This window comes from Ceratosolen solmsi, unplaced genomic scaffold (assembly GCF_000503995.2).
Source record: "Ceratosolen solmsi marchali unplaced genomic scaffold, CerSol_1.0 scaffold6, whole genome shotgun sequence".
Classification (NCBI taxonomy): domain Eukaryota; kingdom Metazoa; phylum Arthropoda; class Insecta; order Hymenoptera; family Agaonidae; genus Ceratosolen; species Ceratosolen solmsi.
The window spans coordinates 7833720-7860278 of NW_011948414.1; the positions used below are offsets into that span (position 1 = coordinate 7833720).

Here is a 26559-nt window from a genome sequence, read left to right on the forward strand (position 1 = left end):
TTTGTTCCTATTTCTCAAAATGAGCGGCAGTTCCCACTCGCGACAACGCATAAAGCAAACGCTTATCAAATCCAGTCCCCGAACTTAGACATGACGCAACGGCGCTCAAGGTCCGGGCGCCCTCTAGCGTTACCCAGTAATCGAGGGTTGAGTTCGTGCGTGGAGGCACGTTCGCCACCTCCGACCTTCCGAGTGACTTACGAGCCGTAGTCAAGTACAGTCTTTCGCTGAGGCGTTTTATCACCTGACGGCGCCGTTTAAAGCCAATGCCATTATTACATTATGCTATTATGACTCAGAGGGCGGGATTTCTTTTGTTGTGAGAGAGAGAGAGCCCCCCCCCCCCTCCTCCTCCTCCTCCTCCTCCTATTCCTCCTCCTCCTGCCTTTACCACCACCGTCATACCACCTCCCTGCCACCATCCGTACCAACGTTCCTCGCATCCACGATTTCGTGCATCTGTGACCTTCGTTCTTCGAGGCTATTTAATGGCTTGTCGGGAATGCGAGCAAATTTTCGAATTGGCGGATCATCTTTCTCACTATTATTTTAACATTGATGAGATTCGCGTGGATTTCAAGTACGATGCAAATGATGTATTTGGATATTAATTTAGTATCGATAACGAGCTCTTATCTCGCGTAACGAGCACTTTCCGTTTCTATAATGGGAAATTTAATCAACGAGCTTTTACATACGAATAATATGATGCAAGAATAGCATAAACCTAAACTCAAATCTCTCTCTCTCTCTCTCTCTCTCTCTCTCTCTTTCTATCTGTCTATCTCTATCTCTATCTCCATCTCTATCTCCATCTCCATCTCCACTTCTCTCTCTCTCTCTCTCTCTCTCTCTCTATCTATCTATCTCTATCTCCATCTGTATCTCTTTCTTTATCTCTATCTCCATCTCTATATCTCTCTTCGACAAAATCATGAAAAGTTTTTGTATCAATATTCAAGCTGATCAAGGCTTTCACTCACTTTTACTATTTTCTTCAATTATATCGTGATAGAATGTTTAACAGAGTCTCGTTTCCTCAAATTTAATTCCTTAAATTGATGTTATTTATATTTTTCAAGATTTTTTACGGCAACTTCTGTAAAGATACGTATGTTTTATGAAGTTTGAGTACTACTTACATATACCGAAGTAAAGATTAACCTTTTGGTTTTAAAAATAACATTATTGAACGGTAAAAAAAAACGTAAATATAATGCATCCATTGTATCTGTTTTATGTAACAATCTCGGACGATTCTTTATATTATGTTTACGTGTGAAAGATTCTGAAATTTATGATTTAAAAATTCATTTATTCTGTCGAATTTGAAATTATAAGAATTTAATAATTATCTTGTTGTCACTCTCATACTATATGAGCCACTGTTTTTGTATCCTTTTGATTAATTATACGATAAATTTTATCCATAAATTTTGTTTGCATTCATTTTATACATAAAAACTCATTACCTACTAAACATTATACACAAAAATTATTGTAAAGTATAATTTGTCAATATCTAAGGAAATAATTTGAATAAATCACTTCAATCTTACCTTTCAAAATTAATTTTACAGCACTTTTAATAATGAATGATGATTCACAACACAAGAATATATAATTTTATAAAATATTATGCGTTATATGAATTATTATGCGATAATTAGGCAATCTAACACACGATATACACAAAAATAATTCATCTTTATAAGCATTTCCTGCACCTGCATTCACTTTTTCTAAATCGTACACAGACGCTTCATCCAACGCCTGTTTTCTTTCTTTTTTTTTCATTTTTTTTTCTTTTTTTGTATCGGAATGCCTCTCACACTTTTTGTCCTTCCTCTCCTTTCCCTCTTCGTTTTCTTTTTTGTCTCTATCCGTGCAGAAACACACAATGAGTATAGCGATTAGCATGACAGGTAGTGGAATGCATTTGACAAGAAGATGTCTTAATGAGTGACGGTTAAAAAAAATATTACTGAAATGTGACCAGACTGTACAAACATACTATGAAAAGTAAATTGCCGTGAAAAGTCTATATAATTCTTTGATGGGTGGGTTACAACAAAATTATAGCGTAAGAAAATAACTTCAACATAGTAGTAAAATCGTAACATTACGTTTTTTCCGACTAGTTTAACTTGCATTAACTAGTGTTATATTTCACAACTATTGCGAATTTTTATTAAGCATCAAGTACGATTTGTAGTAATTCGACGAATTTATAATGAATGAAAAACAGATATTGCACGTTTGAGACATAATAAACTGTTGTATTTGAAAAATTACACCGCATTAGTAGTGCGGTGTAATTTAATGAATAATTAATAAATTAGATGTTTTACGACAATACAAATATTATAAAAACATAAAGTACGTATAGCTTTTTTAAATACGCATATACATTGCTTATAGATCAATCGTTTAAACTTTTTCGAATAACTATGAGATTCACTTCAATAACTTTAATCGTTTCAGAAACGACTCCAAAGAAAAATATTAACCTTATGCTATAAATTAATTGAAAGATATTTAACAGACACAAAATCACCATGAATAAATTTAAATTAAAACGGATTAATTTTTATGTCATTATATTGTAATATTCGATCCAATTATTAAAATATAGTTATTTTATCTTAACTATTTGAAAGTATAAATGCACGAAAGTAGCTGTATAGTTAGCATTGGAATATTGTAACGATCAAAATCAACAATAAACAAATGCAATATTTATAAATTACTTCAATTTCGTAAAATTTTCTATAATCTCAAGTGAAAGAAGAATATATCATTGTATTCGAATTCCAATGCATATATCAATCTCTTTTTTAAACAAATATTCTATGCTTAGCAAAACTCTTCCAACAATATTAATTGCTTCAATATGATTTTTCTTTATATATTTTGAGTTTTAAAATTATTTTATCTGATAAATATTTAATAAAATTAATTCTAATATGCTTTTAATTATTTATGTCAAATATTCGCTTTTTTACATATTATTTATTTCATCAATTATTAGAAATTCATCAGAAAAAAGCCCAGTCGCATTGACTTTACCAAAATTCCAACGACTTAAATTTTCGACATAATGCATACACACATGCACGCGCGCGCGCGCGCACGCATATATATATATATATATATATATATAGTCATTTACAAATAAATAGTTAAAAAAGAATAGTTTAATAATGTTAATAGTATATTTAAAAGATATTTATGTATGATATTTATATGTAAACTTGTTGTATTTAAAAAAAAATTGTATGGAAATTTGTCGAAATATATAGGAATATGATACTCAACGTTCATTATTCAAAGTAATGATAAATCGAGCATAATATATAATTATTTGAATAACTATTTCTAGAACGACAAATTGAATTTCGATAAATTATGTTCTGAGAATTCATTTGTTTTAAAACATCGATATTTATTATAGGACAATTCTAAAAGTCTTAATCCTTTAATAATCTCTATGAAATTTATAAAAAAAAAAAAAAAAAAAAAAAAAAAAAACACACACACACACAAAATACATGGTACATTGCAATTTGCAAATTTTTTAAATTAATGTATCAAATAATTTAAATTAGCCATAAAGTTATAAGTATTGAATGTTTATTTTTGTTATAAAATACATTAAAACATTAAAATATATCATACTCTACACGTGTTATAGATTTGTTGCAAGAGCTTACTGAACAAATTCTCAAGAAGATGTCAGAAGCTATAAAGAAAATAATTATGTTAGTAGAAAATTTGTATGTAGATTATGTATATAATAGTGAAATGTCTGGAATTAATATTTCTCCTTTCATATTCAATCGCTTCATTCAATCATTTCAAATTAATTTCTCTACTCCAATTAACCAACAAACCTATCAAAATTTACTTCTACGAAATTATTTAAAACACATTAATGAATTTTAGAATATTTTAACATTAGTTTTAGTATATTTTTCTAAAATTAATTTATTGAGTATTTTCGTTCGATTTCCTTATTTATTAGAGTAACGTATAAGATTTCGCAGTCCTTACCACTTATTAATGCTAAGTTAATGTGACAATAAATATGGTAAAATTAATCAGTAAAGGTTTAACAACTGCAATAAAAAGTTGTTGAATAATATTTACATATTACGATAATCAGTTGTGCAAATGGTATTTAAAACTATAAACGATTTTTTAAATTGTCCTTCGCGCTCCATTATATGTTTAATCGAATGTTTTATAATTTTATGTCTGTGATCAATTACCAATGATATAATTAAACAATGATTTAAATTAATAAAATTCTTACGATTAAGCTAGATGTTCATTTGGGAATATAGGAGTGTCTGCTCTATAGTATAGATAACACTCGCTATAAAGATTCAGTACTCGAAATTACATTAAGACAATGCATATTTATTAAAACACGCAGGTGCCTCGTAAAACAAGAAGGAATCACTCGATAGCTCCAATTAGACTACGAGTGCCAATCTTTCGATTATTATCATCATGTAGATTACTATATTTATTATCAATTATATAATATTATTAAGTAATATATAAGCGATAAAGAGCGATAGCCTATCATAAATCCCATAAATAGTGAGCATTAAGTGCTTCACGTATTTAAAGAAAAATCTATTCGCTTTAAATGTTCCATGGCCAATGATGCACTTATTTCACGATATTTCAGGAAGATAATATTCTCGTTTCATTCTCTCCACGGCGAATCGCCTTAAAAACAGGCCATTCAGTTTTATCGCGTGGTCATTCCTCATGAGCAACGATGAAAATTAGGCCGTCATTTAAGCTTAGCAAAATCGTACTCAATTGCAAGCAATGGCTGAGTCGGGACACTGTAAACTGAATTTGACTCCGTTCCCACGAAGCTCCATAAATTCACGCGTCAATCTACCATAATCGATAAAATAATTGAGATATCTGAAACCATCGCGACCTTACTGTTCAATTTCACTTTTAGGTACGATTACTGAGACAAGCTCATGGTCGGCCCATTCCTGGGCATCTTAAAGTATTCGAGCTATGCATCAAGAGACAACACTTCCGGTGTCGTTTCACAATTTCACAAAGGAAAAGCCTTTCCGAACATTATTTTAAAGTAAAAAAAAAAAAAAAAAGATTATACTGAACTCTCGCAAGAAACAGTAAAAGGCTAAATATTCTTTTAATTTTTGTAACCTAAGAAAGGAATTGGATAATAGTATTTTTGAGAATTAAAACAATTTCGTCTTTGTTACTTTTGTATTTACAATATATTTAACTGCATTATCGATAGAATGTAAGTATAATAACGTTGCACACTTCACGAAATTACGTTTAAAAAAATTTAGACGCTTATTATACTGAAAATAGATTTTAAATAATGATTTGTCAAGGTAAAAATAGCTTTATTTGAGCACTTAAAATATATTCAATAACATATTCTTCGCGTGCTCTAACTTAACTAATATTTTTGCGATTATTTGTTTAAATCCTCTCAAAGGTTGAAAGGCTGAAAGGAGCAGATTTATAAAAAGTTGTTGAGATGAAAAGAAACAGGGAAAATAGAAGCTTACAAGTTTATCGATAAAAAATATAACGGTTTTATATAAAATCTACTTTTGCTTCGATAGTTTGAAGTAACTTTTAATCGCTTCTATAAATAACATAACTGGATTTTAATTTATTTTCAATAAGGAGAAACGGAAAACAACTATATTCTAATCAATATTAAAGCCAAAACTACTTCAGAAGAGATAATAATTAGGATATATGGATAATTTTATTGAGAAACTGTATTCTGTATAAAAAAAAATAATTTTTACAATTATTTGACTAATTTTTTGAAAATTTACTTTTCTATTTACTATACCATTTATTTGTGTAAATAAATTCATAAGTTTTTAAGCATATATAAGTAATAAATTAATTCTCTTCGTTTTTCAAAGGATTTTACACATTAAATTTATATATATATATATATATATATATATATATATATAAAGAAAAAGAGAGAAGAGAATATAACATCGTTATAGAATTATTTTTCAAAATTTACAGTACATTATGATTTATTCTTCCTATATTAACACTTTTATCATTACATATATATAAAATACATATTTATTTTCATAGCTTAAATAATATCCGTTTGTATAAAGATAAACGAAGTAGTTCCTTCAAATTGTATTTTGATTTCAAAAACAGAACGAATAAAAAATTATTATTAACTATTTAAATATAAATAAACGAAATATTGTAAAATAAGAATAATTTTATAATAATAATTTTGACAAATTAAATATCAAATATATCCGAAATTGAGATAAAATCATATTCGAGATTCTGAAAAAATTAAAATCTGCAAATAAAATTAAATTTTCTTAAAGCTTTCATAAAAACGTTTTCATAAAGATGTCATCGAAAATTATATCGATGCTTTCACTCATTAGGATAAAATATTTAAAAACATTAAAATCCTAGTACACTTGATCACTAACTACATCTTTGATTAATTAACATAAATACTAATATATTAATCAGTAATTTAAAAATAAGCATCAAATAATTTTAAATAATAATAATTTACTATGCTTTAGTGTTCACGTAAAAAAATTGATTATACAAATAAATAAAAGAGCTAAAAAAATATATGCCATATTAATTATTTAAAAATTTCTTTATTATTACGCGAATTGACAGGACATACATAGAATGATAATCGGTTTTTCTAAAGTAGCTAATAAATAATAATGGATAAATATAAAATGAATAAATAATTAGGTAAAATTATCAAGTCCAATAGGACATTTTGTACACTTCCTTGTCCATTGAAATTTTACGGCAATTTCATTCGTATGTATACGACCCATACGTTTATTAATAATATTGAAAAAATTAGTTAATGTTTTATAGATAATAATTTGTGTAAACATGAATATAATATGTGACACATTGTTTGACCAATTCGTTATAATTTTCTGCGTACGGTATGTTTTGCTGTAAAATTTTTAAAATAAAATTTTACATATAATCTATAATAATTTATACAAAAATTTTGTACACATAAAGATTAATAAAAACGTTAATTTACATCAATTTGGCCTTTTGAGTAGTAAGATTTGAATTTAATTGATATTGATCAAAGACAATTTAGACTTTAAGAACTTTGTTTATATAATTAATTATTTATAGGTGAATTCTTTCAAGATAAATAACATAAAAATTCTTTGTTTAAAACTTTAAATAAGAATACAAATATATGAATATTTAGGAAATACTTCGAATTTCAATATGTGTATGAATAGAATTTTTTTAAATTCCTGATTATATTGTAAATCCAAGTTTTGTTTTTAAATTTTTTTTTATTAATACATCTACTGAGCTCTATTCAATATTTCTAAAAAATTTATTAAATTAAACAATGTAATAATATTTTGAAATTTTTAATATAAGAAATACTTTAGATTGAACAATTTGATGGTATTAAGCGGTGCACTTTTATTATGTTGTATATTAATTAGGCGATTGATTTCTTCATTATAGGCTAAAGTTTATATATATATATATATATATTTATATTGTATTTAAAAATTAAAATGTACATTCAGCAAATATTAAAGTATGACTATTAAATATATACAGCTTAAAAGCATCAGCCATTTAAAAAAGTCTTTTATTTGATTAAATACTGGCTTTTGAACGAACGGGTAGAGTTTCTCATCAATTTTGCATTTTTGTTAACTGTTTGATTATTTAAAGTACTTTATGAATTTTTCATGAACCTTTGATTAAATGTATTTTTAATCATAAAGAATTATTACATATTATTACATATTTGTATAAATTATTACATATTTATTAACTTGTATCATAAATAAATGCTCATAATACTGAATGTGAATATGCATTATGAATTTGACAATTGACTAACAATTGACAAATTAGTTGACATCAAGCAATTACAACAACTAAAACTAAATATATTAGAGTGGAATGGAATGACTTTAAATATTAAAATAGAAAAATTATTCTATTTACATACATTCGATATTATTCGATAGTTATAATTAATGATGCTCGATAGTTATGAAATAAATTTCAATGTTTTAATTTAAATGAAATAGTGATATGCGCACATATAACAATTGTATTTGTTTGTAATTTAATAATCGGAACCTGAAATACGAAGGTCTTATGTAAATATAAGTAATATCAGTAAATTTTAGAATTAAAATTCAAGTTTTTTTGTAAATATTTACAACAACCCTCGGACGATAAATCTCGTATTAAAATAATCGTTGAAATCATAAATATTTTAATAATTTCATATATTTTTCGTGATAATTCAAATAATAATTAATTATACAAACAAAATGTACGTTACGGTTATTTTAATAGTCTATATTTATAAAAGATAATATTTCAAATAATTATGTAGCTCGCTTATCTATACTCCCTTACATTTTCCATGGATATGCATCAACAAAAATGAATGATTGATATACACAAGTTTTTTAATCTTTTACAAAAGATAGCCTTCGTGTCATTAATAGAATGTAATTGGATTAAACGTGGAAAAGTGGAAAGTGCAATAATGAAGATAAGAGACGACATTAAATTTGAATATGCAATATGTCAAATGATCAATTCACATAGTGTACATTATTCATTGCAATAACCAATAATTTACACATATTACGTAATATTAACACTCTACATAGAGCGAAAGCTATGTAGCTAACTACCTTGGCTATAAATGTATCATCTTCTAAATGTGTAATTTTATTATATATCTATGGCTCTGTAAGTCAATTCCTTTATACCATCATCGTAACCTAACGTACCTATTTTCTTTCAAAAACAAAAAAAAAACAAAAAAAAAACAAAAAAAAAATTAACAAGAAGAAATATTCATACCACTAAATCAACGGTGCTCGTGCACTCTTGGAACATTATACAGAGTATCAATTAAAATTCACAATTTCGCCGAGAGAGCTCGCGGACAAATCGCGTCCGACAAATTGATATAAGGCGATTGACTTCTTTCTTCGCACAAGAAGCTGAGTGGCTCTGGAGAAAATAGACGATTAATTGTTTTACGTAAATCTCCATTGCCTCCTTCCACCTAACCGACTGATAGGCAGTGAGGATGAAAAAAAAAAAACAAAACAAAAACAAAAACAAAAAAAAATCGGCGCTATTATGTAACTTTTCGATTCGGTTTGCCAAGCTTATAAGCTTATGCCCCCTTTCTCCAATATCATTGAAACAGTTGATGATTGAAATAATCCTCGTTATTTGTAGACACGGTAGCACAATATCGCATTGCCATTATGTAAGATAATTATAGTCGTGGTAAAATAAGTCGGGCCATGTAATACACAACATCTAATACACATGGAGTAATGTCTCGTGACAGGTATGGAATCAGTGGAAAAGTCAGACCGAGGAAATCGGCATGGCGCCAACTCGAAGGAATAAAATGAAAAATATTTTACACACCTACGGCACACGGACACTTATTCGTAATCGACGGATGCAATTCTATTTGATATGCCAAACAGCGCTATTATGCATAATTAAAAAATTAATGAAACTTATCATTGCCGTTCTCATTACGGCAAAGCTAATGGAACGAAAAGCTCATAAAAGTCACTCTAGTCTTTTACAATGTCAGTGAGCCGGCACTTTCCTCTCCTATGCATTCCTCGCTCGCTTTCATCCGCCCCGCCGCCACGCTCGTATAAAATTGCCCTAAGGGCCGCTTAATAAAAGCGACGCACTATCTTATCCTCGTATCATCGGTCAATTATGCAGCCAATGAATCCCCGGGGCCTCCGCCCTATTCGAGGTTCGCCGCCAATTCGTATCATTGCCTCATTGCTCGACCACCAAGGATATAATTAAATGTCCCGCGTAAAAATTATGGTGGCATTATGATGCAGGTGGAGTCGCTAGTGTCAACACTGGCTTTTCATTTAATAATCGTTAAGTGCGATTTCATATAATGTCGGCTGTAACGATACAGGGCCGGCCACGCGTGTGATAAAGATTAGAAAGTGAGCTGGTGCACGATACTCGTTTATGCCGTTGCTCGATGTTTATGAACAAACAAAAATTAATATTCATAATGATTGGGACTGAGTGCGAATAGTTTGAGGACGAGCTTGGAGATCACTCAGGGTGATGGGTGTTTGTTCGTATCATGACAGGTAAATCGTGAAATGATAAGCCGAAAGCAGCGTAGCTCCAATCGAAGAAGAAGAGAGAGCCCGATCTTGCGAAGATTAGCTTCGCTAACAATAAATAATAAAAAAGCGCATGGCATGTATTACGTGCTCGAAATTCATTAAAGCATCTTCGAATTTCCGCCCATACGTGCATTGCGTTAAGGTCCGAGCAAGATCTACGAACACAAACGCATACGTTAAAGTAATTGAATTAGCTGTAGGCGCTCGTTCCTAATCCTACGCGTATGATTTAGATTAATAATACGGCAGGCTGTTCTTTTATATTCCTCCCCCCCCCCCTTTTTTTTTCTTTTTATTCATTTATTTATTTTTTTGTTTTTGTTTGTTTTTTTTTTGCTCGATGAGCAGCGATTAGACGATTAGAATAATTAAGAGGTTACGGTACCATGCAAATATTTGTCGCTATCGACGATGAAGGTGCAACTAACTTTTGAACGCGCATACCCAATCTCGGGCATCGAACACCAATTTGAGAAATTCTTGCTAGAATAATGTCCACTAATGCCTCTTAAACGTTTCCACTTAAGCCGTTGTCTGACGATTTTCATACAAGTGTTATTTATGCAATTTGTCTTTAAGCCGATTTACATAAAATTATTCGGGAGGCATGAACCACATGCTTCCACTTGATTTTATTTTCACTCGCTAATACAGATAATTATTGTGAGTACGCAAACATTGAATGCAGTCTTAAGGTGATAAATGAATCTCGGCATTACGAAAGGTCGAGCGAACGACGATGGTATAAAGAATAGTAGAAAATTTTACATTGATGAAAATAGTCAATTAAGATTATACATTATTTGAAACAAGTTTACGGCATAACCGGTAAATATTATATGTAATACATATGTGTCATTATACGTAAAAAAGAAAAATTACTGATAAGCAGACGTAATTATTTAGTAAGTACTAGAAAAATATTTAATCGTTCGAGTATTTTATTTTATTTTATTTCGTATATTTAAATACCAAATCAATTGAAAATAATAACAATAATGGGATGTAAAAGAAAAAAGAAAAAACAGTTGGGTGAGGCTCAGTGTGATTAACAGAAAAACGGTCTTCCAATTAGAGTGGATAAAAAGAAGATCGTATTATTGATACCTGGAAACAATTACATAAAAATGTACTACTGGTTCTTGCGATAGTACAATTACTCGATTGATTTACGTGCTTCATGCATTCTGCAGTTTGTTTAATTTCTGTTTAATTTGCTCGTACAATGCATAAAAATTACAATTAACACATACTTTTAACAAATGATATAACTTACATGTCCAAGAATTAATTTAATCATTAATTTGTGTTTTTGTCAAACTACGCTATCTCGGAGTTTTAATTTTTTTTTTTTTTTTTTTTTTTTTTTTTTTTTTTCATCATAAACTCTTGGAAATTTTGATTAATTATTTGCTGTCCATTTAGTCAATGTTGTTTGGGCATTTCATATAAATTTAATCAAATTTTCATAGATTTTTATCCGAATTCTGTTGTCTCATAAAATTCAGTACAATTACAGTATATTTGGAAAATTATTAAAAACAGATGATTAAAACTCTAATGAATAAGAAGAGAATGTTAATTTTAACAAATGTATTAATAATAGGTTTTTTGTATATATCCTCGGCTTATCTAATCAACTTCTATTCCATCTCATGCAATCCTCACTTTTCCTTCGACAATAACGAAATGGACTGATCTTTACCCTTAAAAATTAAAACTTTCGCTCCGCGAATGTGAAGTATGTAGGTATCAAATCTTACGCGAGCCGGAGGAAATACACAGACATTTGTCGCTTTATCGCGAGCTAATAACAAACATAAAATGAAAGCACCACATGACGGAATTCAGGCTGCAACGTGTCGGGGCATATGTATAAAAATAAAAAATAAAATATAAAAATGTCAACGATCATGAGTTTCCAAAATAATAATAAGATTGAGCGACTCTTTATGTATTATTTATTATTTTTATCAACTCAATAATGCGACAAATAAATTTGCTGTGATTTGAGAGGAACGGGTGGAAATTATACGAATAATTAATTGATCGAGTATTATTGTACTCTTAAGAACTAAGGAATTTGGTGATTTAATTCGACTATGAGCGATAGCATGACAACTGTATAAATTCATCTACACGGCATTACGAATATTCGATAAATTTAATTATAATTGTTTCAGAAAAAGCCCTGTATAACTGAATTCGAATTGAGTAAAATAAAGAGCTTGAGTATTTTAAAACGAATAGATATGAAATTATGAATGATTCAATGATTCGTGTATACATCATGTACAATTGTGTGATGCACTAAATGCTGTATTGTCGAAAAGTTACGGAGATCGTTTGCATTCGACATAGCAACGCTAACACCTTTAGCGATAAAATAGCGTAGGTCAACTGTGTAAATCCAGAAACTCTCATAAAAAATTGTTTGGATTAACGATGCAATGCTATTATCACCAGTGTTCGCCTGCGCGAAGCTTGTAAATTTACACTCGTGTTGTTTAAAGAGCTTTCGTCGATGTGTAACCGGAAGGGAAAAACTCGTTGCATAGATGAAAAATTTCATTTACACGCCGATAAACTGTGTTCTACTTTACCTACGGACTCTTTATAAGCCTATCAGTGAACATGTTTCGCGTATCGCTTGATGATTGACATTATTGTTTGGAAAAATGGCTTTGGGACTAACGTACGGTGTACAAGGCTGATTTACCTCGTCGATCCATGTATTTTTAATAGAAAATGAAATCGAGCACGACTGCAGGTAATTCTGTTTATTTTGGCAAGATAATTTTGAATTTTGTCACACAATCACATAAATTAAATATCGATTGATTTTAGATGTTTGTAATATAATTAACGAGCAATATGCATTAATTGTATAATGGCTAATAGAAAAAATAGAATAATAGCAAATTATTCGATCGATGATAGAGAGTAATATGAAATGCCTGTTTTTTTTTTTTTTTTTTTTTTTTTTTTTTTTTTCGGCATATATCTATGTAGCTGCAAAAATATTTCTATCTACATAGAACGTCGAATTTAGAAAGGAATTCAGAGAAAAATCAATCTCCTCTTATTTCAAATATCCATTTCAAATTTCATACTTTTAGTTAATAGGCATTATTTGTGAAACATTTAAGACATTTATCGCTCAATATGTGAAAATCGCATTGAATTGTATTGTAATTGTAAGGCTAGTCGAGGAGACACGCGCGCGTGTGTGTGTGTCAGTGCCTATACAGCGTATAAATGAAATGCGTGTGAATAAATTCCTCCTTTTAAAGTGGCGCGTATGGCCTGAGCGTGTATATGGAATAATGTCTTAATTGCGCATCGGTAATGACATAATCCATCATGAAACGTAATGATGTATGAAATTGGCAGCGAGCAGTTCATATTCGAAACGCGGTGGATGCGTTTCTCTTATCGTCGATTGCGGGCGTGAACGGGAATTTTTTCAGGACTTTAATTGAAAGATTTATCTTTTTGCATGCCGAGTGGATGATATTTTTCTCATTTTTCGCACGATAGGGAAAACTCGTTTCTCATGCTAAGCCAGCGCACAAAATTGTTTCCAATCCGGCGTATTTCAATTAAGATAAACTGATAATAATTATTCAATGAATTAATGAACTTTGTTGCACATAGTCCGAGATTTTTGCGCTTATGCATTAAAGAAAAATGGTTCATTCCCGCGATCTCTAGTGCCTTAAAGATCCAATCAATGTTTATAATTATCATGACGTCGCGGCTAATTACATTCATTTAGAGCTCTAAATGAGTTGTATTTGTCTATTGAATATGTGTATTAGCTGTTGTAAAGAGCTATTATACGAAAAATTTATATTATACGAAAATATAATGATTAGAAAAATAATACTAATTTAAAGGTTCCAACATTCACGTAATAATTATCCTTTTGATAATTTAAATTTATCTCTTTTTAAAGAAATTGCTTATTTATTAGCAGGCGGTAATATAATTTTTTTCTTAATATTTATTCTAAAAAATTTACAACTGTTTATTAGCATATTGTTATAATAATAATTATTGTTAAGTAAATGTGATTTAATTTTAATTAATATTGCTTATTGTAAAGAAGATGTTTGTTTGACATTTAGTTTGGCATATTAAACTGATATGATACGGTTACATAATTATCACCTTTGTCATAATAAAATTACTTAATTTATTTTAAATCTCAATAAATTATAATGAATATATATTGTCGCTACGAGACAATTTATTAAATAATTGATCGTGAAACAAGACTTTTGATGAGAAAATTTTCGATCGAGGCACGCATCGAGCCTCTTAAATATCCTTATATTCACTACACTCACGTTTATATTCAAATTGTTATGGGATGATGATATACACGATGCTAATATAAATGTACGACAAACAAATAATTTCACATACGAATGTCAGTCAATATACATAGCACATAAGTTCGATTATTTCTAAAATTTCTTAAAATTGTATAATTAGTGCTCTTTCATATGCAAATAGTCATAAATCTTATATAATTTATCGCTCTAAATGGCAGTTGTATAAATTATAATCAGAAAATGAAACACGCATTTCCTTTACAAACTAATAAAAATCTTTTCGCAAAAGTCATTCCCCAATTGACTAATCCTCTAAAGAGCGGAAGATCCGAGAGAGCGCGTTCTTTCGAAAATGAATTTCCTGGCTAAAGTAGATAAGATCGACTTACCAAAGAATCTAGAGACATGACGAAAAGCAGGCGAAATCTGGACGCTCATTGATGAAGTTCATCGGCCGGGAAAAGTAAGACGAGGTCCACCACCTCGAGACCTTCGCGAGCACATCCGGTGCGACTTTTACCCAAGCATCGCGAAGACGAGACAAAAAACATTCTTGGCGTCGCGGCCATCTTGTTGAGCTTCTCCTACCCCTCAAACACCCACGACGAGCTTCTAACTTTAGAGATTGGCACCCCGCAGGTAAATAGGTTATGTAAACGCGCCCGGCCTGTCTTTAGCCCGTGTCTTTTCTTTGCATTCTTTCATTCGGCTCTTTCTTGCTGCGTATCTCAACGTGTCTCGAGTAAATGTTGAGAGAAAAAAGAAGGAAGCAAAACAAAGATCAAGACGGCTTATCACGATTGTTTATCGAAGGACGTGGGCTGATTTTAGCACTGTTGTGCACGGAACAAGAGGACTACAAGAGGATAGGTCAAGTTATTTTATCCGAAACCTATGCCCGGGGCTGTAACTCAATGTTCACAATGTCAAGCATTGTGATGCACATGATGAGACGACGGGGGTATTTTAATCTGTAGCGAGATTGATGGCTGTTGATGATTTTGCTGTGTTTCTCCACTAATATTATTCGCGATTTGTACAAGTCCGGATTTATTAATGCTTATTTATCTTGCTAAAATATCTATTTTAAAAGTAAATTACAAACTTCTCTGCCGGATTATGTTTATTTACGCGATCGTGTCGAAAGTTGCCGAGCGTCTCAAGTAAAATAATTGATTTTATTATGCTTTTAATGTCTTTAATCAATGTCAAACATTTCAGGGAAGAGCAAAATAATACCACTGACTGAGTCAATGCGAACGGAGTTGAAATAAGCCATTCTTCGCTACGATGTAAATAAATAAACAAAAACAAACAAACTAATAAAAAAAAAAACAAAAATTAATAATAGAGAATAACGACAGTGACGAACGCGAGAGTCAACGTGATGCGCGAGCATCAAAATTTTGTAAATCGACAGTTTGGTATTTGCGAATAAACGGGAGCTGGCTTTTGCATGATAAGTGCCAGCAATTGATCAAACGCTTCGTCTGCGACAACAAAGGCAAAATCATAATAGCGTTAAATATATATATGTCCAAGACTCCAGCCAAAAAAAAAAAAAAAAAAAAAAACTAGCACCTGCAGTTACGCCATAATTTTATGTTCGATTCGATTTTTTTTTTTTTTTTTTTTTTTTTTAACATTATGCACACTTGAACCCACGGAGGTGAATCCTCGCTTATTTCAATCGTGCCCTTTGAATCCTCTGACACCTCAACTATTTGTCCAATGATTTCCTGGGCTTTCTAAACGGGGGTCGACGAACCGCTGACTCGAGCACACTAGACACTCGCGGAGACTCTCGTTTACATTCCGGCAAAATAGATGCCCTTGGATTGAAATTGTTTTCTTCTAATGAAGCTTAACTCCATTTAATATGAAGCGACATCCTCTTGATGAAAATCTCTTAGCAATAAGGGGAGCCGAGCCTTCATAAACGCAAGATCCAAATCGTAGGGGCCAGACACTCTCTATAAGTGCGATGGTGTGAAGATAATTTGATAAGCTCCATTGTATTCAACTGTCATACGCATTTGGCTCTTCATTTTATCTTTACGATTTCGAGCTGTCAATCTTTATACACTGTAATATGAGTCGCAGCTTTATTGCGAATTTGTCAATTTTCTCTTTTAAGTTAACTTTTTAGAAGGCATTTGGTCTTACATGAGTCAATGTGGAGTTGAAATGAGAAATTATTAATAGATCGTATGGCTCGTCCATTATTAAGATTGATAATTGTCAATAATTGTTAAGCTGTGTTATGGAAGTATGGATGAATTATTGGTAATATTTTTTTTCTTAGTTTAATTTTCTCCGCCTTTGCATTTATTGTCAAAGTAAAGTATTTCCATTTACTCGCGCTTATATCTCTAGACATTTGGTAAAATTGAAATCTATAATTGTCATCTATGTACAATTTTTTGTAATCACAACGAGATAAAATAATGTGACGGACGTTCGACAGTACTAGTAAAAGGTAAAATTTCTCAGATAATGGACGCATACCCGACTTCCTTTTCATTTTCCAATGAAAAATGTTATAATACATGTAGAATGGGCAGCCGGCTATTTTACGACATTTTAATAATTATTCGTGAGAATTACTGTGAATAATAAAATTGAACTTTCAATTGCCGAGCGTCGTTTGAAAGGCCGATTTCACTTTAAATGATAGAGGAGCACGATATATCTCAAAATACAACGATGAAAAATGTAAAAATTCCGCGCGAGTTTCTTGGAAATGCGTAATATTAACGGGACATCTAAGACTAAAATCAAAGACGAAAAATTCACGATATACTAGGTGGAGAAATAAGAGATAGGTTAACCGATAAGAGCAAATTGTGCTGGGAGTCCGATATTAATTTGTGAAAATCTCAGAGAATGATTTTATTGGGCAAGAGGCTGAGAGAGGCCCATGAGAATATTAAGGTGGTCGTTTTTAATCAAATTAATTTCAAGAATTATTTTATAATGAGGAGATCGGTACTCTTGAGATCGCCTATCGGGCAACACATCAGCACGTCCTACGATCCTTATCAATTCCAGGCCTCTCATTATACTCCTCATAAGCCACATCTACTTCTTAAATGCTCTATGATTTCCAATTCCCAAAGTCTTAATCACGTTTCAAATAATTGTGTTTTTATTCAAATGCTCTTTTAACGAGTGACGCACCTATTATGCGAATCCTCCTAAATCAATTCTAATGGCTGTCTCTACTTGATTTTTACATTAGCTGGATTACTGCAGACGTCAGATTTATACTAATTACTTGGCCCATCTTGCCGTGCAAATCTTTGAAAATATTCTATCCTTTATATTTATAATAGTATATCTGCTTAGCAATCATCGAGCATTTCTCACACGTAGATTGTTGAATTTTTGGCACTCATTCGATTTACCTTCCCATTAAAATTACGACAAATCTCTTCTTCAATGGAAGCGAGCATAGACAATTATTATAAAGCATTAATAAGAAATTGATATAAAGATTAAAAATGATTGAGAGCGCCAATAGTTATTTCGATTGATTTTTATCGATAAAAATAATTCCAACTTATCCCTTCAATTTATCCCTCAATATTTGTAAATTAAAAGATTGTGATGATTTGATTTCATAGACTAGTAATGTAAAAATGAAAACTTTTTGACTTATTTATTACGTGTTAAAGTGATAGAAGATTTAGAATAATTTATAGGCGGTAGCTTAAGCCACATAACCGACATAAGAATTTACGATTATTTTCAATATTTTATGATGATTGTAACGACGAAAGGTCGCGAATAATAATGATTTTATGAAATTTTGGAATTTGGAAAAATCAATGCTAAAGATTGATATGGGGCAAGAGGTGGACATTAAACTACCGAAGCCTGAGCCTGAAATCCCGACATTAATCAAGATGTTATTGAATTTAAAAATAATATGCATCGAGGCGAATGATTTATATAACATTTTTTTTTTTATTTTTTTTTTTTTTTTTTTTTAATTTTTAAGAAAGAATTTTAGAGTCTAATTTATCGTTTTGATTCGTTAACGCGACGAAGTATCTAGTATATCAATCTCAACTAACTTCAGTTCTCTTGAATTTTAGCCATATTACATATTAGTATATTCCTGTCTTTATACTTTATATTTAACAATTATAATGTTAAAGTCATGCGTTCGAGTTTGAACAAATTTATTATACGAATTATTTATTACAAAAATTTGAAACACTTTCCCCAGTGTAATTATCTCCAATAATCCATACACCAACTTGCTATTTATATGAATTTGAACATTTTAATAAGTAATTGATAATAAACGGTTGAATGATGAGTATAAAGCTTAGGAGAGGAGGTAATAATGATTCTTCGTGATCTCGACATTTGACTTGAGAAAATTAACTTCGTAAATACGCAGTTTTAATAACAAGCTTGACTAAACAAGGTAAAATTACATAGAATTTACATAGCAAGCGATATAACATGAAAATATCTCCCGAGCATTCCAAATTCTAACTATGCAAAATTATTGCAATATCCCGATCGAGCTTGGTAGGATAATCTTGCATTTTAAATGAAACTCCCGAATTATCAAAGCTTCGGTTGATTTCAATTATTCCCGATTTCTCGCGAGCCTCTCTCATCGCACAGCTGCCACAAATTTTAATTCGTGAAGCTGGTTAAAGGCCAAGTCCAGTAAATTACTCATCCACCTATTTCCAAGGTCGCGGCTATATCAGTTGGCAATAGTCGCGTGCGGACGTGCATGTAGGCCAGGCTAAAGCTCCCGCAGGACTGACGACGTACTCTTAATTAAAGTGCTCTCTCGGTGTGCTTTCAGAATCATGTTCTGCACCGCCCAGCCGGCGCACGTGATAACGATAGCAGCGGTGCTCTGCGTGACCTCGGTCGTGCTGCCGAGCTCCGAGAAGCCTGGCAACCTCGTAGCCGGTCAGCCGCACTCCCAGCTCACCTCGTTCGTCTATCTGGCCTCGTTCGTCATGCACTTTGGCTCCCAGATATGGATGACCTTCGTTTCTGGTAAGTTGGCCCTCTCTCGCTCGTCCGGGTGAGCTTATCATGCTCAAAGTGTACGGGCTTCTAATAAGTCGCATACCTCCAAGTGCCAATTGATAACGTAACTCGGACATTGCGTTGTTAGAAACGAATGTGCTTGGATGCTTCGTAATGAAATGCGTCGGTGATAAGACTCGCGAGGCGGCCCCACAAGGTATTGCCAATTAAACGTATCGAGTGTGCTTCACGACGCGTGTGCATTCGTTTCCTTCCTTTTGTGCGCATTGATTATTCCGGTTTGCCGAATGACATAAAAAAAAAGTCTTTCCCCTGTGAAAATTGAGTAACGCTGACTTTTCTATTCCGTGTTGTACGTAAGACGAGTGTTATGTTAATTGTCAAGAAATTGGATTCGCGTCTCTTTTTAAATTGCTTTTGCTTCTCATTTCGAAATGTATGATAAATCTTAAATTAATGCGAAAGGCGGGAATTCGGTGATATTATAATCTCGGCAATTTATTAATCGAGACAAAAAACCATATTACGTTGCATACGATCCTATAAGTCTTCTTACACGACAAAATAAACAATAGAGTAAGGAAACCGTCGTTGCCACATATTGCTTTATCTTTTACGAAATATTCTTTGCAGATTACGCTATGAGGATATTGAATGAGAATATGCAGAGAATGTCATTGGCCGAAGAATCATTGGTTTTTATTTGTTTTGGCACATAAATTCTACCTTCGACTTACTGCTTCTAATGCTTTATTTCGGGATTATAGTAATTTATACTTTACATTTTCCAAAATGGATATTTTGACAAGTGTTACGAGCTGACATTTTATTCATATTTTCTTAAAGCATCCTTAATTTACGTAAAATGTTTATATTCGTATAAAACATAATTGAAAAAATTCGTTTAAAAATAATTGAAATTCTACTTTTTAACGTATATAATGTCGTATATAATTATTTTTTCTTATTGACGTATTACAAATTCTTTAAAGACGATTACCTTGAAATAATATTGGAAACCTTTCACAATACGTAGATGCATTTGACTAATATTGTCATTTTTAATTTCGACTAATCACCAATAAATTAGCAAGTAAATGCATTTTATTCGTTAAATGTAATTCATAAGTATATTATAATTATAATGGCCGCAGGTTAAATTTAATCTTACGATACTATATCGCCCCTTAGAAATTGATATTTTAATCAATATGTGAAACTCGCTACCCGCTAATTTTTCTTATATGAAAAGCTAATTCAATAAGATGATAAAACACGAGCATTCTAATATAGAAATTAACGAATCTATGTATCACGATTATTTCGTTCGTTTAATCCAAAGATTTTCAAATTTGCACAGATTTTTCAAATAGATTTAAAATCTCTCACACAATAGCGATAAATTGTACAAAGTAATAGCAATTTTAATTGTACTATTTATTTAAAAAAATTAATAAAATAATAATAATAATAATAATAATAATAATAATAATAATAATAATAATAATAATAAATAATTATATAAATGAATATATAAAAAAAAAAAAAAAAATTAATATCTTGAATCTTTAAAAATGACAATACAAAAATCTGAATTCAGATTATAAATAATAGACAATGAATAATAAGAGCCCAACAGATGAATAAAGCAAAGAAAAAGAAAAAATAATAATAATAAAAACGAAATACCGAATGGAATGGATAACATCTAATGCGTGCTATATTATTTGAAATATCATAACTTTACATCCCATTCCACTTAATTATTGATTCGTAATTCCTAGAGTTCGTTAGAATGGCAATTTTTTACAAATTATTTTTTCATTATAATTGAAATAATTATAGAAATAAACAATTAAAACATGAATTAAAAACCATTTCCACATTTCAAATAAATACCCATTAATAACAAAACTACTTGCTCGAGCAAGATATATCAACATTGATTGGTGATATTGTAAGCAATGTTATAGTATTTGCACTGAGGCCTTAACATCGACCAGCAATTGAAATCTTGGCTTATTATTATTACGAAAATGTTACGTTGATACTTAAATGAAAGGATATTAAATAAAATAAGCAGCTTGAGGGGTTTGCCTCGTACGATCATTTCCTTAACGTTTCATCAGTATACCTGCTAATTTTGACATTTTAAGTATAAGTTTGCTTTCGTATCAGTATGCTCGTTATGTTATACGAAGCTTGGAATTTGATTATCTTAAAACTTAAACCGGTACATATTAAAACTACGTAAAATTTATTATAAAGTAAATATTACTTTTACGCAAATTAATATTACATTTAAGTTTTTTGTTTTCTTACATTTTGTCTTTCATTTACATAAGATAATTTAACGAAATTTTTAGTTAGATAAATGTGTAACCTGAGCAAAAGATGTGCGTAATGATTTATGGAATAGATAATCGTAAAAATAATTTGACCTCGTTTAAAACAGTATGTATTGATTTATACAAGTATTTATCTATTATTCGTTTAAAAATTATAATAAGATCAATGTAAATTATAATATGGTGAATGATGTGTCAAATTTAACATTACCTATGCTTGAAATCAATTCATAAAATGGAAAGCGTCAAAATATTAATAATCATAAAATTCGCATAATAATTCACACTGCTCCTTATATTTTAAAAGCATATGAGTGTTTTAAAATTTTTAAGTATTCAACACCTTGTGTTTTTAATGATATACCTCAACACTTAATTATATCAATTGGAGATATAAATATAAATTTGCACGCATCAGTTTTCTCGGTGTCGTGTTTCTCGTAAATGTGAATAGAAAATAAATTTTTTTTATTATATTTATAATATTATAATAGAATTTTTAATTTTGATATAAAATTTTTGTTCATATTTAAAATAGATAACCTTGTATATATACTTGGCAGCTTATATCGTCATATTTAATTAATTAATTTCCAGAATAAAATGGAAAATGTTGTTTTCTTTTTTAGTGCAAAAAATATCAAAATGATAAATAAATGAAAGTAAAATGTGAATAATTTAATGTGTTAAATAATAATATATGTCGTACTACCATACTTTGGAATGTATTTTGAAATGGACAAGTTTTATACAATTTTGCGATCATTGTATAAAAGCTATTGCAATAATTTATTGATAATAATTTTTAATCATACGTTTCGTACATGTAGATTACCAAAGACTCGATAAACTGAAATATTAAAAACTTTTTTTTTTTTTTTTTTTTTTTTTTTTTTTTTGATTGTTTTATACAAAATTAAGCATTAGCGTAATTGTCATTTCTCGTTAATTCGTATAATATACATTTGAAATGATTTCGATAATTCGTTTTATGTGATTTATAAAACATAGTCTACTGATATATTTACTTCATATATTTTTGGCTCATTGTTAACGGCCAATCAATAAATAGTAAAAGAAAAAAAAAGTTACTATTTACTTTATTTTAAAGATTATCTTGTACATTTTTAATGAAATTATCGATTATAATTTTCATATCGATTGGTTAAAAAAAAAAAAACTAAAAAAAAAAAAACAAGTATTTATCGAATAATCGCGGGAGCACGAAAAATCGTTGATTTTTCAATTGAATTTTTTGTTTTAGTTGTTAATAACATTTGTGTAATCTTCGAAATAATAATCCAGCTATCCACAAACTAAAAATCAATTTCGCAATTAAGTAGAATTTTACTTAAAAATAGATACAAAAGGTATTTTTGCGGTTCGCGCAAAATTGCTTAATAGAAATTCTGATTTTATTCATTCAGAATGCTTTTCATAATTTATGCCACAATCTACTTAATGCCGAATGCTCTGAACATATATGCTTATAGAAATTTTTTTCCTCATAAATTGGCAATAATAGCGAGTAGGTTCATTTATCGAGCCAATCATATTGCAAATGTCGAAATCGAAATTTAATGACGATGAGAAAGAATCATATTATTATCGCAAGTGAATGAAAATATTTGAAAACTCGTGAAAAGAAGTTACAAATTAGTTAAACGTTATGTATATTTTATTTCAAAATAACATAATTAGAAATGAGCGCCCATTATCCAAGATAAGCTATTGATATGATTTATGCAAAGACTGTGCTGTCGTAGAGTAATTAAACGAATTCTCTGAAAGCATTCCGAAGTTATAAACGTGAATCTAGGAAATATAAAAACGTGGCTTCAAACATAATTATCATCGTGAATTTCTACCACTCGATTCTCTAAATGCCGCTCGTCTCCGAACCATCATTATTACGATTACTGCTCCACATTAAAGCCCATCTCCCGTACAATTAATTTAATCTTTATCGAGTACTCCCGATCGGCACCTCACGAGTCGAGCATCGGAAATGATAGTGAAAAACTGGCATTTCCTCCTCATCGAATGAGGCTGACATCGGCGAAGCTCGCCGATCCACTGCACGAAATAACTGTAGAAAGAAAAAAAAACGAACCTTCGAAATGCCCAAAGTGCATTCCGACCCAATTGGAGTGCCGCCTCAAAAGTGAAAGAGATTAGCGCGCGCGAGCCGAGTAGGAGCAAGCGGTGTTGGAGCGTCCTGATTGACGAAAGAGGTCAACCGCGCTTATCCGGCCCTTATCGAGGAGAGGCCTGATCAAAGCCCTAATAGTCCGCGCTTTCTCTGTCCAGGTCTGTCCTTGTACTTCGCCCTGCCGCGGCACACATTCGGCGAAGTCCAGCGCATCCTCTTCCCCCGCTACTTCACCCTCAACGCCTGCCTCAGCCTCACGACCCTCCTCATCTACGTGAAGCACCATCCGGCCAACAGCTGGGACACCGAGATCGCCGTACAGGTCAGTAATTGCACGCCCTCGAAAAGTGTCGAAAGTGTCTGTTGTTTGACAAAAGATCTCTTAAGTACTTGGACTTTAAATGATAAGCGTACCTTTAAGCTCGATTAAGAGCGTCTTTTCGATAAATGTAGATGCGCGCGTGGTGGTGAGGTCGTGGAGAGGTCGTGAAGAGGTCGTGAAGAGCTGAAAAGCTAAACTTATGAAACTGATAATCGGGATATAGATTTCATTACGAGCGAATGATTACGAATTTTTGATTTTTATAGAAAGCGCGAGTTTTTACGCCGTTCCGTTTTCGTGAAAATATTCTCAAATTTGTTCGGGTTATTTACTTGGAAAGTTACGATGCGATAATGAGGAAAACGAGTTTCGAGAAAACGGCGTTACAATGCAAAAAAAAAAATATATATATATATATATATATGTACGAGGCTTAACTTTCTCTGATGCGGGACCATCAGACTTTTCTCTGACTCGAGAACTTTGCTAAACACTCATCGGCATTGTACTATAAAAAGCGTTTTCTCTCCCGAAAACGACAATTAAAACCATAATCATACAACAGCTTTAACCTATAAAGTAAAAGCGGCGGCTCCAAATATTATCGCGCAAATCAATTTAGCACTCCTCTTTCGTATTAAATGGCTCGCGACCAAGTTGCGTGACTTACTACCATATTTTTATATTAACCGTTCAATGTTTTTTTGAAATGTTCCCTCAAGCTCGCGCGCCGGAATATCGTTAAGAGACTTTTTTTTTTTAACTATTATACGGTTTTGCAACGCTGACTGTTACGTCGCTCCACAATGTTCTAGAATTTTAAAATACGCAAAAGAATAAGAAAAAAAAATAACAGAATAGTATCGAACGTAAATGTCTCAACGATCCCTCTAATAACCACAAACTTACTTTTAAAAACATTGACTCGCTCTTAATAAAAATTCGTTGGAAGACGCATTTGAATTATTCGATTATTGGAAACGTTCGATTCGATCGCTTGGAAATTACCTTTTTTGCCTGCAAATTCAGAAAATATAATGCCCGATATAACTACCTTAATTACTGAAATCGTTCTAAAAAAAAAAAAAAAAAAAAAAACTTCCAAAGGCGTTTCAATCACTTCAATTTATATAAACATCTTGAAATAAAATACTCACGTAATACTGCGAATAATTAAGCCATTGGGCAGCCGTATCGATTCGCCATTATTCCATGTTCAATCCATTCATTAACGGTATAATGCTGTAATAAATGATTATTGCACGTTCGGTACATACAAATCATATCCAACTGTCCCCAAGCTCGTGAAACACACAAAACCGAATTGTTCATCCATTTAAAACGCCGCACTTACTATATTACGCCGACATCCATCGACGACAAACGGACGAACGTAAACGCTGAGAGAAGTGACAAAATAAGCGCGAATCTTGCAATTAATGCATAACAAATGTCAGGCTAAAGTCACTCGTTTGCCTAGGTTATCGGTATGGGTGGCGCCTTCTTCCTGGAGCTGCTGATCCGCCTCTACCTGACGCCGCCGCTACTGAAGCTCATCGACCTGAAGACGAGTTTGGAGCGAGCGGCAGGCGTTGGGGCCGAGATCGGACGACACGAGGCCGGACCCCTCAAGCACTGTCCCCACTATCTCAAGATCCACCGGGCCTTCCGCCGGATCCACATGACCATCGCCATGGGCAACATGCTCACGATGGCCTGCACCGTCTTCCACCTCTACTACATCGCCAGCAAACTTTGCGTACTCTAATTAGTTGCGCCCTGACGATCTTCTACCTCGCGCCTCTCAACCCCAACCTACCCCCTTCCCACCAACACGTTTCTTCATTTCAACCAGTTCGTAAGGGTTGAGCCGCTAAGAATGACGGGGGCCGAGATGCGAAACTCAAGGCAAATCTCGAACTTACGTTCTTCGCTCGATTCGCGCGAGGCCTCCGTCAATCTCGACCACCATAACCTCAACCTGGACGGTGACATACCCCTCCTCCCCCCACCCCACCCTCTACCGCCAACCGCCACCTTGGCGACCCCTTACCGATCTACGAAGCTTGATATTAATAGCCGACATTGAGCCGATATTGATATTAACAGC

General features: G+C 31.7%; 1 protein-coding gene across 1 annotated transcript in view; it reads left to right on the forward strand.

Annotated features, from left to right (window-relative positions):
* The window catches only part of LOC105367940 (transmembrane protein 205), a 75158-nt gene extending 48884 nt beyond the window's left edge, over nucleotides 1–26274 (forward strand). The window contains exons 2-4 of the mRNA XM_011506801.1: nucleotides 19434–19633; nucleotides 24286–24449; nucleotides 25930–26274. Of these exons, the coding sequence (XP_011505103.1) occupies nucleotides 19434–19633; nucleotides 24286–24449; nucleotides 25930–26217 (652 nt within the window). The 3' untranslated portion in view covers nucleotides 26218–26274. The remainder of the gene's footprint in view (nucleotides 1–19433; nucleotides 19634–24285; nucleotides 24450–25929) is intronic.
* The last annotated feature ends 285 nt before the right edge of the window (nucleotides 26275–26559 follow it).